Source organism: Jaculus jaculus, chromosome 18 (assembly GCF_020740685.1).
Source record: "Jaculus jaculus isolate mJacJac1 chromosome 18, mJacJac1.mat.Y.cur, whole genome shotgun sequence".
Taxonomy (NCBI): domain Eukaryota; kingdom Metazoa; phylum Chordata; class Mammalia; order Rodentia; family Dipodidae; genus Jaculus; species Jaculus jaculus.
The window spans coordinates 28,118,765-28,135,411 of record NC_059119.1 but is presented as its reverse complement, the minus strand read 5'-3'; the positions used below and the strand labels follow the sequence as shown (position 1 = coordinate 28,135,411).

The 16,647-nt window shown below is 49.1% G+C and overlaps 1 protein-coding gene across 5 annotated transcripts in view; it reads left to right on the top strand.

Moving 5' to 3' along the window:
* The window catches only part of Arhgap22 (Rho GTPase activating protein 22), a 207,331-nt gene that overhangs the window by 94,539 nt on the left and 96,145 nt on the right, over window positions 1–16,647 (top strand). For all 5 annotated transcript variants that reach the window (XM_045137705.1, XM_004658038.2, XM_012948667.2 and 2 more), the window contains exon 3: window positions 507–594. In XM_045137705.1, coding sequence (XP_044993640.1) covers window positions 507–594 — 88 coding nt within the window. The remainder of the gene's footprint in view (window positions 1–506; window positions 595–16,647) is intronic.

Genomic DNA, 16,647 nt, shown 5'->3' with positions numbered 1-16,647 from the left:
ATGAATTGATTAAGGTTGATGACAAAAAAGAAGAAATTAAACACATAGAGCCATAAAGAGTAATGAATAAAACCTTGCCTTGCCAGGGCATGGCCAGCTGATTCACACAGATCCGTGATGCTGTCCCCATGTCACCTAGGATGCTGGCCTTCCTGTCCTTCATACTCCACACCAGAAAGACCGTGACGGGCACCCCAGAATGGAAAGGAGAGGGATGGTGGGAGCCCTCCTCCCTGACCCAAACTGACTTTTTATTGTCTACACTGGGCAGCTCTGACCCCTTCACCCACGTGTGCAGGTGGTAGTACCTGTACCCCACCCCCCTGGAAGCCCTGAGTGGTACCTCTTCTGAGCCTGGCCTCAGGCTGTGGAAAAGAGGCTCATAATCTCTCTCCTTGCCCTGCCACGTCCTGGAGGGCTGGGTCCCCATCCCAGCAGCACCACACCTCCAAGAATTTCTTTCCTACTCGCCTCATGTTTTCTCTTTGTGCTTGTTTCCATTTTAGGGATTTATTTCTCTGCAAGGGACCCAGGTGACTGAACTTGTTCCTGACCCAGAGGACCCAGGGAAGCACCTCTTCGAGATCAGCCCAGGTAGGTTTGGACCATGCAGCCCCGTGCTGAGAGTCCCAGGTGGCCCTTGTGGGAGGATCGTGATGCCCTCTGCCTCCCTTTCCCCAGTGTTCATCCAGAGCGCCAGCACTGTCCCCAAGCAGAGTCAGAAATGTGGGCTAGACCTGGAAAGATTTGGGGAAGAAATCAGAAAATCCACTCCATTATCTGATAATTAGCTTTTGGGTAAAAGGAAATGTGGGTTTTTATATTTGTGATCAACCCAAGCTTATAGTAATAATAGTAATAATAACAGTCAACAGGGACATCTTAGGGTAAAGATGCAAATAAAATAAATTAAATAAATAAAATAAAAAATATGGAAGTAAGTTCATAGTCAATTCTAACAGACTCAGAAGGCCAAAATAAAGCATTTCATGAATCCCCAAACATAATATGACTTAAAAAAAAAGGGAAATAATTTAGCACAAAGGCATGTTAACCCATTACACAACAATTTTGGAGGGCTGGAGAGATGGCTTAGTGGTTAAGGCACTTGTCTGCAAAGTCAAAAGACCCAAGTTCAATTCCCCAGGACCTACATAAGGCAGATGCACAAGGTGGTGCGTGCATTTGGAGTTCATTTGCAGTGGCTAAAGGCCTTGGTACACCCAATCTCCCCACCACCACCATCTGCCTCTTTCTATCTCTTTAATAAATAAATAAATGTTAAATGCATTATTTTAAAACACACACACACAATTTTTCAGACTAGAGAATGGCTTAGTAGTTAAGGTGCTTGCCTGCGAAACCTAAGGACTCAGGTTCAATTCCCCGGATCCCATGTAAGCCAGATGCACATGGTGATGCATGCATCTGTAGTTTTGTTTGCAGTGGCTAGAGGCTCTGGTGCGCCCATTCTCTCTCCCTCTTTCTATCTGCCTCTCTCTTTCTCTCTCTCTCTCTCTCAAATAAATAAATAAAAAGAAAATATATAAAAAAAAAAGAAAAAAAGCTTGATATGTTATTACAAAACAAAAACGTTTTCAAAGTTCCAGTTTTTACGATGTGCGGTTACTGGGCTAAGTCTAGGTGAGCTGCCTGTTACAGCAGGACTGGGGTTTGCAACCAGGAAGGGCTTTATTTCCCTTGGCCTCCAGCACAGTGGAGCCTGAGACAAGGATCTGGGCACTGTGTTCTGCAGGTAGACCCCCAAAGCATGAGGAAGGGTGCAGGGAAGAGGCAGCAACGGGAAGGGACCAGCCCAGCAAAGGTGTGCTAGGGAATGGACTTCAGTTATGACACCCAGCTCCGTGCCAGTGGGTCCATCCAAGATGGTGCAGAGCAAGCCTTAGATGTGTCTCACCCAAGAACTGGGAGGCTGGGGACGTTCTCCCCAAGTCACACCAGCCAGTCCTTGAGAGATGCACCCTTTGGAGTAAAGTTTGACATTTCTGGCCTGCCCTGTACTTGGACCAGATGGCCTGCAGACAGAGGAGGTCTTTGAGGACAGCTGCAAATGTTCAAGGAACAAGGCTACCAGGGTAATGGGAAGAGGGTAATGGGGAATGGGCAAGGTACTTCCTTCTGGGAAATAGTGAGTGTTCAAGATCCATCCCAGGGATCTATGAGACAGTAAGTTTATAGTCACAGAGTGTGACCACCCCAGCCAGCCTGAGGAGATGACCTGCCTATTACTGTCCATGGAGTATAGATAGGCCCAGGCTAGAGTTAGCAAGCTGCAGGCCACTAGGAACAAGAATGGGTGAATCTGGGCTGGAGAGATGGCTTAGTGGTTAAGTGTTTGCCTGTGAAGCCTAAAGACCCCGGTTCGAGGCTCGGTTCCCCAGGTCCCACGTTAGCCAGATGCACAAGGGGGCGCACGCGTCTGGAGTTCATTTGCAGAGGCTGGAAGCCCTGGCATGCCCATTCTCTCTCTCTCTCTGTCTATTTGTCTTTCTCTCTGTGTCTGTCACTCTCAAATAAATAAATAAAAAATTTAAAAAAAAAGAATGGGTGAATCCAAGTGAGGGGCAGGGCCAAGGCCACCCATCCTGTCTATACTGGGTGGTATAGCCTAAGGTGAAGCTCAAGAATACATTTCTTGGGCTGGAGAGATGGCTTAGTGGGTAAGGCGCTTGTCTGCACAGCCTAAGGACCCAAGTTCAACTCTCCAGATTCCATGTTAGCCAGATGCACAAAGGTGAGGCAGGCACAAGGTGGCACATGCCCACTAGGTGGCGCAAGCGTCTGACGTTCAATTTCAGTGGCTGAGGCCCTGGCGCACCAATTATCTCCCTCTTTCTCTCTATCTCGCTCGCTTGCTCTCACTCTCTCTAAAAAAATAATAATAATAATAATAAAAGCTTTAAAAAAAAAAAAAAAAGACCTCATTTCTCAACTGCTGGGCTGGTATGGCAAACAGACATGACAGTGGTTTCCCCAAGCACTCCTTTTCATCCAGCGCAAGGATCTTGGTTCTAAAACTGAAAATTAGAAGGTGCACACAGATGGGTCGAGATATAAACTGGAAAAGGCAAGCTTAGGTGACTCTAGGCTGAGAATAAAGGTCTCTGCAGTGAAGAAATGACGAGCAGTGAGGTGGGAAGGAGCAGGGGCCCAAAGCCTACGGAAGGAAGGGCCAGAGCACAGTCCCTGGGCCTGTGAAGGAGGTGGCGAGGCGAGGTCAAAGCAGGGAGGTGGAGCGCAACATGTCTCCGCTCTGGTGTCGGAAAGGCGCTGAACCTATGCCCCAGGGGCCAGTGAGGGGCGGCACGCGTGTCCGTGTCCATAACCTGGCTCAGAGCTGTCTATAGGTTTATTTGATGGGGGTGGAAGTAAACCTTTTACCATGTAACATAATAGAGTCACAAGATTCTGGGGATTCAGATATGGACCTTATTTTTGGCCACTATTCTGCCTACCAGAGAACTTGAAACATGTCTTGAAGGTACCTCTCTAAGTCTTCTTCTCCCCCCCCCACAAAAAAAAAAATACAGACCCTAAAGACTGGAAAGAAGAGTGATTTGCACATCGGCACACGGTGGGATAGTGCTGGAGCTGGGGCTTGGCCTCAGCCCATTTTCCGTTGTTGCAACTGAATTCCTCAGACTGGGGTATTTATATCAAGAACACAGAAGTAAGCTGGGTGTGGAGGCGCACGTCTTTAATCCCAGCACTCGGGAGGCAGAGGTAGGAGGATTGCCATGAGTTCGAGGCCACCCTGAGACTACATAGTGAATCCCAGGTCAGCCTGGGCCAGAGTGAGACCCTGCCTCAAAAAACAAAAACAAACAACAACAGAAAAGAATACAGAAGTCCTCAGTTTATGGCTTTAGAAGCCAGGCGTTCCATCCAGAGTCCAGGGACTATAACTGGTGAGGGCCTCCTTGTGAGTGCAGAGTTGGGAGAGTCCCAAAGCAGTTGGGACAGCTGGCCACAGGGACACACACAGGAGACAGGCCAAACTGGCTTTGATGACAGACCCACTCATGGCACATCATGCCATCATGACGGCAGAACTTTCTGGATCACTCCTTGCAGGGCCCACCTCTTAATACAGGGCCTTTTTTTTTTTAGAAAACAAGTCTTTTTTTTTTATTATTTGAGAGCGACAGACACAGAGAGAAAGACAGATAGAGGGAGAGAGAGAGAATGGGTGCGCCAGGGCTTCCAGCCTCTGCAAACGAACTCCAGACGCGTGCGCCCCCTTGTACATCTGGCTAACGTGGGACCTGGGGAACCGAGCCTCGAACCGGGGTCCTTAGGCTTCATAGGCAAGCGCTTAACCGCTAAGCCATCTCTCCAGCCCATCAACAGGGCCTTTTGGTAGGGGCATTGAGACCACAAGCCACGCACTCAGGCTTGTCCTCAAGCGCAGGCACCTGGTCCATTGAGCCTAGTACAGCTTTTTAGCATCTTTCCTATCTGGGCGGGGAGGTTTCGGGGCCTGGTCACAGGAAGGAAAGCTCAAGAGCCCATTTATCCCAAGCACAGCAGTGGTGGCCAGGCCGAACATCAGATCCTGCGGGTCCTGGAGCTGGCCACCTCCACTCTTTTGCCTTGGACACTTGATGCAAAGCCACTTTCGGGATGTTGGAGGGAGGGAGCTGCAGAGGCTGCTCTTAGGAGAGGAGGTGGCCAGGGAGGGGCCCTTCTGCCTCTATGGAGCACTGCAGCTCCACATCAAAGCTGCCCCAGCCATGGACTGCCTGCCTTCCTAATTCCCTCCTTCCAGTGCCTGTACCCCGGAGGCTTCCCGCCAGCCTGGTCCCATGGGTCTCAGGAGGCTGCACCCTAGCTCACGCCTAATTCTGGCTACAACTGGCAAATCTCTCCTCCTCTCACAGCCTGCGAAGGGGTAGCAGCCCAGAGAGATTAGGTGAATCTCCTGAGGCCTAACATCTGCCTGGTAGGGGACTTTGAGCCTCCTGAGACTGCTTGTCCAGGTTGGAGTGTATGGAGTTCCTGCCTGATCTTCCAGCTAGGGGTCTCGTTGGGACTGGAAAAGGAGTAGCAATGATAATAATAATAAGGATGGGGCCTAGTGTAGTGGTACATACCTAAAGTACCCTGAGGCAGGAGAATTGCAATTACAAGGCCAGCCTAGGCAAGGAAGGAAGGAATTAAGGAAAAGAAGAAAGGAGAGAGCAGGCAGGAAGAAGCGTGAACCACAGCAGCAACCACAGGAACCACAAGGAACCTTCTCCCAAAACATCCTAGTAATGCCTGGTGTGTGCCTGGGCTGGGGCCGGCCTCATGGGGTCGTGAGGTGAGCAGGACGCAGTCTCTACCCTTAAGGAGTCAGGGGACGTTGTCATCTTAGAGTAGGAAGAGAGTTGACATTGAAGTTAACACAGGGCTGCGGCAGCATGGGTCAGATGGATTTAGGAGAGTCCCTCCCTCGTTCCCCACTCTTATCCCCATCCCCTATGATAAGGAAGGAAAATTTAACGCGCGATAACACCTGGAATGATAACTGATGCGTTAGCATCACTGCTTCTGCGTAAATTTAAGTCGTAGGTCTGCCTGAGCTCTTCAACCCTATAAAAAGGGATGACCTTGAACATAAAACTGAAAGGAGGGGAAAATTATGCTCTGAGTGCCCTCTAGTGGAAGAATCTGTCACTGCCCCAACCACAGACCACTCCTGCCCACCTCCAACCCTTTCAGCTGACAGCACTTCTGATTCCAAAGTGATGGAGAACAGCTCGTCCAGGCACTGAGCGAGGCACAGCGGGCCAGCGTCACAGCGGTCCTTGAGTTCCAGCAGGCTCCTTTTATCTCGTTTACAGCACATGGCTCCACACCCGTCCAGAGTGCACAGATAGAGTACACAGATGTACCACTTAGAAAGCTCAGGGGATCCTGGAAGCTGAGGTCATCAGCACTTGGTGTCTTGCTCAGAAAACTGCTCATATAGCTCTTCATAGGTACAAGGCCTGGAGAATCAAACTGGAGCCTGATGCACATGGGCTTTGCAAGGCAGAGGGGGTGCCAGGCACACACCTGGCCTTGAGCACTTGGTTTCTAAGCAGAACAGATTGTGAGGCCTTCCTGGCACCACTTACCCAAGAGCTGAGCAAGAAGAGAGGATGATATGGGGCCACAGCCTTGCTGGGATTCACATGATATGTCAGAGATGGTTCGTTACAGGGAGAAATAAAGCTATTTTATGTTTACTCTCCAGTGAGTTTTGTTTCTTTGTATTACGATAGGTTAACTGCTATAGCCACCTCCAAAGTCTCGGGATCTTTTTGTTTGTTTGTTCATTTTTTCTAGGCAGGGTCTCACACTGGCCTAGGCTGACCCGCAGCTCACTCTGTAGACCCAGGCCGGCTGGGAACTCACAAGGATCCTCCTACCTCTGCCTCCTGAGTGCTGGGGTTAAAGGTGTGCATGTGCGCCACAATACCCATCAGGCCTCGGGATCCTGACACAATAAATTGTGGTTTTCCTTAATTAAATTCAACAGTGAGTACATCTAACTGGCAGGCAATTGGCCTCCAAGTATGGTGGTCATAAGTAGGTGTCCCCCAGAAACTCGTGTTCTGAGTGCTTGGTTCCCAGTTAATGGGAGTTTAGGAGGTGGAGCCTTACCGGAGGAGGTGTGCTGTTGGGGCGGATTTAGGAGTGTTCCAGCCTGCTCCTCCTTGCTAGAGTTGGGCTCACTCTCCTGCTGCTGTTTTCCTGCTGGGGCAGAGGTGCTGTCCAGCCTCTGCTCATGCCAGTCTTTCCCCTGCCCTCATGGAGCTTCCCCTGGAGACTGTAAGCCAAAATAAACTTTTCCCTCCCCTCAGCTGCTTTTGGCTAGGTGCTTTATCCTAGCAAGGAGGAGGTAACTACAACAGCAAACGCCTTCCCATCTTGCGGCTTTGCTACCTGAAACACATGGCTTGCAGGAGCATTGTGGATGTCTCCCCAAGTTAGGCAGCACTCTTGCGAAGTGCACTGGTCCAGTCATGGAGGTGACTTCATTCTTTTCCCCCAAACTCATCAGCCAGAAAGAACCACATGGCCTTGTGAGCAGGGGATGCTGGGAGATGCAATGTGGGCGGTCCAGGGGGGTGACAAGGCCTGGTTTGATGCGAGCCACGAGACCTTCTCTACTGCCAAATGAGCGGGCTACCTAAGAGTGATGGGGACAGTCTCCCTTTCAGAGTTGTCTCGGTCTGACAGACAGAAAGGTACCCACTGACCCACAGGACAAGAAGAGCTAAGAGGAACGTAGAGAGATGAATGGCTGTTTTAACCTGGAGGAAGAGATTCAAACGTATGCGGATATCATAAAGGATTTCCTGGGTAAAATGACGAGGGTCCTGGTTCCTGAAGTTCACATTGGCCGGGCAAAGAGGAGGAGGTAGAGAGAGGGACTGCATTTTAGGCAGAAGCAGCAATATGAGTGTGGTGAGGAGAGGGACTCTACATCATATGTGTCCATCACAATTTTATTCCAACATGTCCAATAAGTGGATAATGAAATTTAAAGCAAGTATTGGGGGAAAAAAAAAAAAAACCAGGGTTAAGCTCATTGCCAAGATGGAAGCTGGTTCCCTCTGCGGTGGGTCACAAACCTTTGCAGGCCTCTAGATCATCAGGGGACTCCAAACTCAGGCTGCTGGGCTGGCACTGGGCAAAGGTGGAGGGCCGGCTCCGATGTGGTAAGCAGAAGACAGCCTTGCAATGGAGAGACGGAAGAGGTACTAACAGTGGAGAGAGATGAGGCAAAGAGGATGGTAAAGTTGTGAGAAATGTTTTATTTTTAATTCAATTTTTATTTATTCATTTGAGAGAGATAGAGAGAAAAGGAGGCAGACAGACAGAGAGAGGGAGAGAGAGAGAGAGAGAATGGGTGCACCAGGGCCTCCAGCCACTGCAAACGAACTCCAGACACGTACACCTCCTTGTACATCTGGCTAATGTGGGTCCTGGGGAACCGAGCCTCGAATCGGGGTCCTTAGGCTTCACAGGCAAGCGCTTAACCGCTAAGCCATCTCTCCAGCCCTTGTTTTTTTGTTTTTTTGTTTTTTTTTAACTGTAGTCAGCAAGTATTTCCCTTTGCTGTCTTAAGGAAACTCTTATTTTATTTTTATTTATTTGAAAGCAACAGACAGAGAGAGCAAGAGGCAGAGAGAGGGAGAGAGAGAACAGGCACATCAGGGCCTCCAGGCACTGCAAACAAACTCCAGATGCATGGCCCACCTTACATAGGTTTACGTGGCTACTGAGGAATCGAGCCTCAAACTGGGGTCCCTAGGCATCACAGGCAAGTGCTTAACCACTATGCCATCTCTCCAGCCCAAGAAATGTTTTAATAGCAGTAACTATGTTTTAAAATATTTTATTTATTTGAGAGAAAGAGTTAGAGAGAGAGAGAAGAGACCTATAGAGAGAGAATGGGTACACCAGGGCCTGCAGACACTGCAAATAAACTCCAGACACATGCGCCACCTTGTGCATCTGGCTTCTCTGGGAATTGAATCTGGGTCCTTGGGCTTTGCAGGCAAGCACCTTAACTGCTAAGCCATCTCTCCAGCCTGCAGTAGCTACTATTAATAATAAAAGAGGAAGAGGAAGGCAGGGTAGTGTCTGGAGATTTGGGTTTGTGCTACGACCTCCTCACCCTTCACTTTTTCTGTGCTACAAGCAGGAAGCTGCCTTGGCCCCTGGCCTCAAAGGAGACTGATGCCACTAACGTACCCATACTCCCCTCCCCCGCAAAACTGCAATATGGAAGGAAGATGGGCAGAGGAATTCCTCTAGAGTGGTCACCCCACTCCTGGCAGTGCCTTAGGAAGGTGACAAATCCCGGAACATGTGGTGTTATGAGGGAAGCTGGTTGAAGGCAGCAGAGTCCTTCCTGGTCCAGGCAGGTGCAGTCCACGGTCAAGCAAGGCAGGGGAAGGACGGCCCCAGGTGGCTATAGTTGAAGGTTATCGGGGCAGCGCTAGGGAACAAGAACCATAGCGCTTTTCCGGAAGCCAGAAAACAGAAAAGGAAAGCCATCACCTCTCCCCAGCAGTGGCCCGGGAGAGTAGGGCTCACCAGTGGAACTGATGTGGCGTCTTCATAATAAACGGTAGCTATTGCATGTCTGAACTTACAGGCCAGGATGTGCGTTTCCAAAGAGCTAGACATCCATCTTGTACATCCCTGCGATGGAGGCCAATCACTGCCACATTGATCTTCACTACTTCTAGAACCTACCTCTGCTAGCCTTTTCACAGACGAGGGACCTGCTACTCTGGCAGACTTACGGGGATCCCACAGCCAGAGGCCAGAGGCACTGCGCATTTAGCCAGCTCCAGCCCACAGCCCTGTCCTCCTCAGCTCTCGGAGACCTTAAAGGAGCCAGGCCCCAGGAAGGCACCGCGCTTGAACTTGCGTACTCTACCCACCTGGGACTCCTCTGTTGTCCCACCCTGGCAAACCCTGCCCCCCTCTGTCCTTTCAATGCTATCTGTTCCTTGCACACTTAATAACATGGGCCTTTCAGACCCTTAGGCTTCTTGGCAATGTGGGCAAGATGGCCCAAGGCTCAGCTTAGGCCTCCCTTTAAACCCACACAAAGGGACTAGAGTAAACAGGCCTGAACAAAGCACAGTAACTCCTTGCTAGCCTCCCTCTTTCTATATTCACATAATGCTGCCAAAGGGAGGCAGGCTGACTGAAGCACACCAGAGCCCTGTACCGTTCTGTCAAGTGACTGCACTCTCAAGTCTTCCCCATTCCAGAGAACGTCTCCCAAGGGGTCCCAGCAGCAGGTAGCCGAAGCTAGGTCTGGCTAACTCAGCCAAGCAGGAATCAATCCGAAAGCTACGCAGAACCAACAGAAGCTGGAAAGGAGCTACTGTGGGAGGGCTGGGCAGCGGGGCTGCTCAGGAGAACGGGAGCTACCTTGGGGTGGTGGAGGTGTGCTGTGGAGGTCGAATGCTGCTGAGTCACTCTTAGGCGTGGAGCTGACCATGGCCTGTCATTATCCAGCCTGGACTTCGGAGCCAGCCAGGCGGCTGCTCCCCATTATGGCTAAGGCCTTGAAAGGACGCCAGCCCAGGGATGACTCTGTCGAAGGAGACGGATATCGTGTGCCTGACATGCCCTGATCGCCTGGGCGGCAGGGAGGCTGACAGGAGCCTATCTCCGCACCTGGTACCAGCCAGCTTGCTTCTCAGCCCGACCCTGTGCAGCCTAGAGTTTGCCAGAAGCCGGGTAATGACTGGAAATGAAATTAGCAACTCCCGCTGTCAGGAATGGGAGAGTCAGCAGATTGGAGTGTCCGCTCGTACGTCTGCCTCTTGCTCTGCCTCCTCTGAAGCCGAAGTCCTTCAGCTAAACACAGGGCTGATGTCCTTGGAAAGACAGGCAGTGAGGGGATGCCTGCAGCTAGTGTTTTTGAACAAAAATCATGTTAGAACATGACTTAGGGACACTCTTTAGTGAAAACTGAGGTTTGTATTGTTTCTGCCGATTTTCCAGCTAGTAGCCACGATAGGAAACAGGTAAAATTAATTTTAAATTTTAATAATTAAAAAATATATTTTTAGGCTGGAGGGTTAAGGCGCTTGCCTGCAAAGCCAAAGGACCCAGGTTCGATTCCCCAGGACCCACATTAGCCAGATGCACAAAGGGATACACGTGTCTAGAGTTTGTTTGCAGTGGCTGGAGGTCCTGGCGTGCCCATTCTCTCTCTTGGTGACTCTCTCCCTCTTTATCTCTGTCAAATAAATAAATAAAAATTTAAAAAATATATTTTTATCTATTTATGAGAAGAGAGAGGGGCAGGAAAGAATGGACACACAGGGCCTCTTGCCACTGTAAATGAACTCCAGATTTATGTGCCGCTTTGTGCATCTGGCTTTACATGGATACTAGGGAATATGGAACCCAGGCAGGCAGGCTTTGCAAGCAAGCTCCTTTCACTTCTGAGTCAGCTCCCCAGTCCTTTAATAAGATTTCACTTAGTTGACTATCACACAAGTATTATCCAATGGTATGTAACTAAAAATGTTACTGAACTGGGATAGGGGCTCACTCCTAAACATACCCTGTACTTCACCCTAAGCTCCCAGTGAAATATTTTAATCTGTTTTATCATCATTCTAAATCCAATGAGTATTTTATACTTTGAACACTTAAGTACTTTCTCTGTAAGTACTAATAAAATCTGTGGTTGAGAAAGTACACCAGCATAGCAGAATTATTCAGAACATACTTAAAGGCTTTTTGGTACTGACTTAAATGTTAGTTTTTGAGCATAAATGTAAATGAACTAAAATTAGATTAAAAAATCCAGTTGCTACGGTGTACTAGCCACACTCAGGCGCTTTAGCATTTATAGGTTTGGTTCAGAGGAGCCAGGACAAACCTGGACAGGTCAGGGAACACAGGTGCCACCTGGCACAGGTGCTCAAATGAGAAGGGAAGAGGGAAGTGAGGGCAAAACACTAATAGTGGGTTTGGAATCAGACAGTCCTACAGGCACATTGCAGCTCTGCCAATCACTAACTGGAAGAACTTGACCAGGGATCAGTTCTCTGTGACTTGGCCCCCAGTGCACCACAGGTGTGCCAACTGGAAACTCCCTTAGAGTGTATGTGTGGTGCTGGAGGTTGGGGACCAGAGGAAGTGGCCTTGGCCTTCATTCTTACCCATCAGTCATGGTCCCCACCAGGTGAACCTCCCCACCTACTAATCCCATTGTCGCTTTCTGTGAAAATAATAAAATCCTGTCATTGCAGCATTGGGGGTGGGAGTTGAGATCATAATGTGAAGTGAAATAAACCAGACACAGAAAGACAAGTATTTATATATATGTTCTCACTTATACATGGGAGCTAAAAAGGTGATCTCAAAGAAGTAGAGAATAGAATCATGATTTATGAGAAGCTGGGAAGGGTGTAGACAGAACATGGTTAACAATAATTATCTGAATATTACCAAAAAAAAAAAAAAGCCCAGCTAGTAGAGAGGTCTTGAATGTCTCTGTGGTAGTTCGGATGTGGAGTGTCCCCCAGAGCCTCATGTATTTGTGACTAAGCCTCATACTTAATCTCCAACTGGTGGAGCCTTTGGGAGGCATAGTTTTGCTGGAGGAGGTGTGTTGCTGAGAGCAATAATCCATAGGAGCTCAAAGTGAGCTCATCCTTACTGCTTCCTCTGCTGATGTGACAATATGTGATGCACAGCTCTCTGTTCCTGCTATGCTTTTCTGGCCAAGATGGTATAAACTGAAATGAACTCATTCTCCTATAAACTGCTTGTGGTCAGGAGGTTTGTCCCAGCAACAAGAAGGTCCCCATCCCTAAGAAATTGAAACATATATGAGGTGATGGGTCTGCGGGCTCCATGATCTAACCGTCACCCATTGTTTGGAAAGGCCACACTGTACCTCACAAATGCACACAATTACTATGTGCCTATGTGTATTGACTTGGTAACTTTCTGACACTGCCGTGAGTGGGCCCTGTGTCTGTGCTCTATGGATGTGTGTGGTGGTTTGATTCAGGTGTTCCCCCTTAAACTTAGGTGTTCTGAACGCTAGGCTCCCAGTTGATGGAGATTTGGGAATTAACATCTCCTAGAGGGAGTGTATTGTTGGGGGCAGGCTTATGGGTATTATAGCCAGTTTCCCCATGCCAGTGTTTGGCACACTCTCCTGTTGCTATTGTCCACCTTATGTTGGCCATGGGGTGATGCCCACCCTCTGTTCATGTCACCATTTTCCCCTGCCATCATGGAGCTTCCCCTCGAGCCTATAAGCCAAAATAGATCTCTTTTTCCCACAAGCTGCTCTTGGTTGGGTGATTTCTACCAGCAATGCGAACCGGACTGCAACAGTAAAGTGGTACCAGAAGTGGGGGTGTTGCTAGATACCTGACTGCGTGGTTTTGGTCTTTTGGAGCTGATTTTCAAGAGGAATGTGGAAGGATTGGAGACCTTGGCCTAAGAAATGACTTGCAGTGATGTAAGTACAGCCTGATGGACTGTTCTGGTCAGAGTCAAAAGGCCTGAATGTAGTAAGAACTATGGACTGTGAGGTTTGGCTTATGAGGGTGAGAAAGAGCTTTGCTTGGCCTGGGCTAGCAGTTTGTGTGGGAAGCTTGCTGTTATGCCCGTGTCCTGAGAAGTTGTGCAGGGTTGCTTTGTGTAGAAATGAACTGGTGTGAGCAGAGGGATATGGCACAGAAAGAAAAATCTTTGGGTGAATTGCTGCCTGTTCAGTTGCAATTGAGAGATTACAACCTTTGGGTTTGGGCCAGCTGACCTGCGCTGGGGCAATAGGAAGAATATAGATTCTTTTGAAGGGGCCTGAGTGCTCAAGAAGAGTCCTGTTCTTCAAAGTCTGCTTTATTCCCCCCTGGATTAACAAATTGGCACCCTGTCTGCTACTGTGGAGTATAAGAAATGCAGGAAAGAGCAGGTCACTGAGTTTGCAACACGTTCTTCTGTTTTGGAAATGGCCATGGGCAGTGTGAACCAGGTTTGCTGGATGCCTGCATGGAGACCCCATGGGGCCATGAGGATGAACCATGGATTGTAGTGGAGACACAGTGGAGATGCCAGGACCATGAGATGGCTGCTAAGGACAGCTGTTGGCCCCGTCTTCCAGGGCTGTGAGTAGCCTGCGGAATTGGAACTCCAGAGACTTGTTGCTGGTTAGAATTATCAAACTTGGAGATTTGTCACTGGTGAAAGTTGTTGGACTTGAAGTTAGAGTTTGATGTTTGCCCTGGTTTTAAATCTTGTATTGGCTGAATATTTCTTTGGTATGCCCATTGCCATCTTTTGCAATGTGAACGTTTATTCTGTGCCATTGTGGGTTTTTTGAGGTTATTTTTTGGTATTATGGCTCAGTTAGAAGATCTTGGACTCTGCGGAGGTATGGACATCATTGGAATTGATAATGATTATGGGGACTTTTAAAGTTGGATGAATGCACTACAATTTATATCATGTATGGTTATCAGTTTATGGGGGCCAGGAGTGGAATGTGGTGGTTTGATTCAGATGTCCCCCCATAAACTTAGGTGTTCTGAATGCTAGGTTCCCAGTTGATGGGGATTTGGGGATTAACACCTCCTGGAGGAAGCGTATTGTTGAGGGGGGGTTTATGGGTGTTATAGCCAGTTTCCTCTTGCCAGTGCTTAGCATACTCTCCTGTTGCTATTGTCTACCTTATATTGGCCAGGGGTTGATGTCCACCCTCTGCTCATGCCAACGTTTCCCCCTGCCATCACAGAGCTTTCCCTTGAGCCCATAAACCAATAAACCTCTTTTTCCCACAAGCTGCTCTTGCTCAGGTGGTTTCTACCAGCAATGTGAACCTGACTGCAACAACATGGAAACTGAGGCACAGAGAGCCTTCCTCCCAGTCCAAAGTCACATGACTAATGCAGAGTCCAGACTCCAGCTCAGATGAGCTCCACTCGAGGCTGTCACTCTTCGCAGGTGGCTCAACAGAAGCCCTGGTCAGTGCTAGACTCCATGTCCCAGAGTGATGGCTGCAGACCATGCCCTCAGGAGGCGATAGCACACGGAACTCGGAGAAGTGGTGGCGCAGGAGGAGGCAAGCTCGGTGCCAGTACAGAGCACAGACGCAGATAAAATTCTCTACGGGTGATCTCAGCTAAGCTAAATCCCTAGATGAATTAGGATGCGGGAGGAATGTGGCAGGGGGATTAGCAGACGGGAGGTGAATGATGCAGGTCACCTCTGGGGAGCCAAACCCAAGTTCAGAGGTTCCTCCAGCCAGCCAGTGTCAGCTCAGGAACTCACAGACCACGTTACTCCTTGGGCTCTCGGTCCTCCACGAGTGCTTAAGAGTGTTTGCCCTGTCAATGTCACCAGGGAGCTTGCTGGACGTACCGACCCCAGGGCCGCCCCTGGACGGTCTGACTTTACGTGGGGGTGGGGGGCTGCGGGATTGAAGCTAGCAGGCTTTACAAGCAAGCACCTCGAGTGCCGAGCCATCTCAGCCCCTGCTGTCTCTCTTTCAAAACTCTTCTTTGCTGTGTGGTTGACAGGAACTCAGAGAATCACATCTTTTTAATGATGAGCTGCTTGCTTTTTTTCACACTAGCCAGGCTGACCTGGAATTCACTCTGTAGTCCCACGCTGGCCTCGAACGCACAGTCATCCTCCTACCTCTGCCTCCCAGGTGCTGGGGTTAAAGGCGTGCGCTACCATGTCTGGCCTGAGCCACATCTTTTTGCTGCTTTTATTTTTCTTTCTAAAGTATGAGTTTGGATTTGCCTTCGTCTTCTCCAGGGTTGCTGCAGGTAGCTGGAGGTTCCAGGGAGTCAACTGGGCTTCCAGGATGCTGTTCGAATGTCAGTGCTTGGACAAATCTTTGGACCAGAATAAGGGTTTATATTATAAAGGCAACTTGATTCGCTTTCTTTGTATTTCACTCTATTTTCTGTTGCTGTAACAAAATACTCCTCTCTGATGGGTCCCTCATCTTCCCTCTCTCTAACCAGCACCTTCTACTAGGCAATGCCATTCTCTCCGTCTATGTCATTCCTGCAAATGATATTATGCCACAAATTATATCCCAAACTCTGTCTCTAGACATCCTCAACATATGAATCTGGGGGCTAAACTTTCATCAGATGAACTTCATGTGCATGTGTGTATGTGTGAATGCATGTTCACATGCATGGGCACATGTGTATGTCTATGGCATGTGAGTGGAGGCCAGAGGTCGATGTCTCACATATCTTTCTTAACCACTCTCCACCCAATTTATTGAGACAGAGGTTCTCATTGACCCAGAGCCAGCCAGGTCGCCCCAAAGACCTGTCCATTTCAGCCTTTCTGGTTCTGGGATTACCGGCCCCCCCCACCATCACTCTTGCCTGGTGTTTACATGGGTGCTGGGGATCCGAACTGAGATCCTCACACTTGCTTGGTGAACTCTTTACTGGCAGATCTATCCCCTCAGTCCCCAGAAAATGAACTTCTGGGGGTCACCTTCAAACCAGAGTCCCTGTTATCCCTCTGTAGGAAGGATGGGGAATCCCAGCACCATGAAGAAGGCATTTTGTGAGGGGCTTGGAGCCAAGCTGGAGCCTGTGGGTTCATCTGCTGGACAAAGAGACAGCCCCCGCTCCACCCCACCCCCGACTCATCCTGCATACTCGGCTCTGGCTGAGAAGGGGGATCCGGGCAGGTCGTGTCTGCTCTGTGGTTTCCCATGTCTGCTGCTGCGTTGTTCGCCACAGTGGTCCTGCCTGGAAGAATGTTAGAGAAGCAAACAGTAGCCCCTGCCCAGCTAGCCTGCTCGGAGGGTTGCACAGGAATGTGGAGCCGAGAGGGTGCTTGTCTTTGCTTAATTGGAGAGAAGCTGATCTTCTTTGTCCTGTGAAGGGCCACTTAAGTGACCCTCTTGGCTATGCAAATGCAAGACTAGTCAACAGCCAGTGTCCTGGGATTAGTGCACAACAGGAGGTTTTTGTGGCCACTGGTGGTAGGTTTGCTTTTTTTTTTTTTTTTTTTTTTTAATTTTGAGTAGTTTAGCAAGGACTGAAGCCTTCTTTTGCTGGCAGAAAAAGGAGTGATCCACTTGGTAGGGCAGGGGAGAAGGAGAATTGGTGA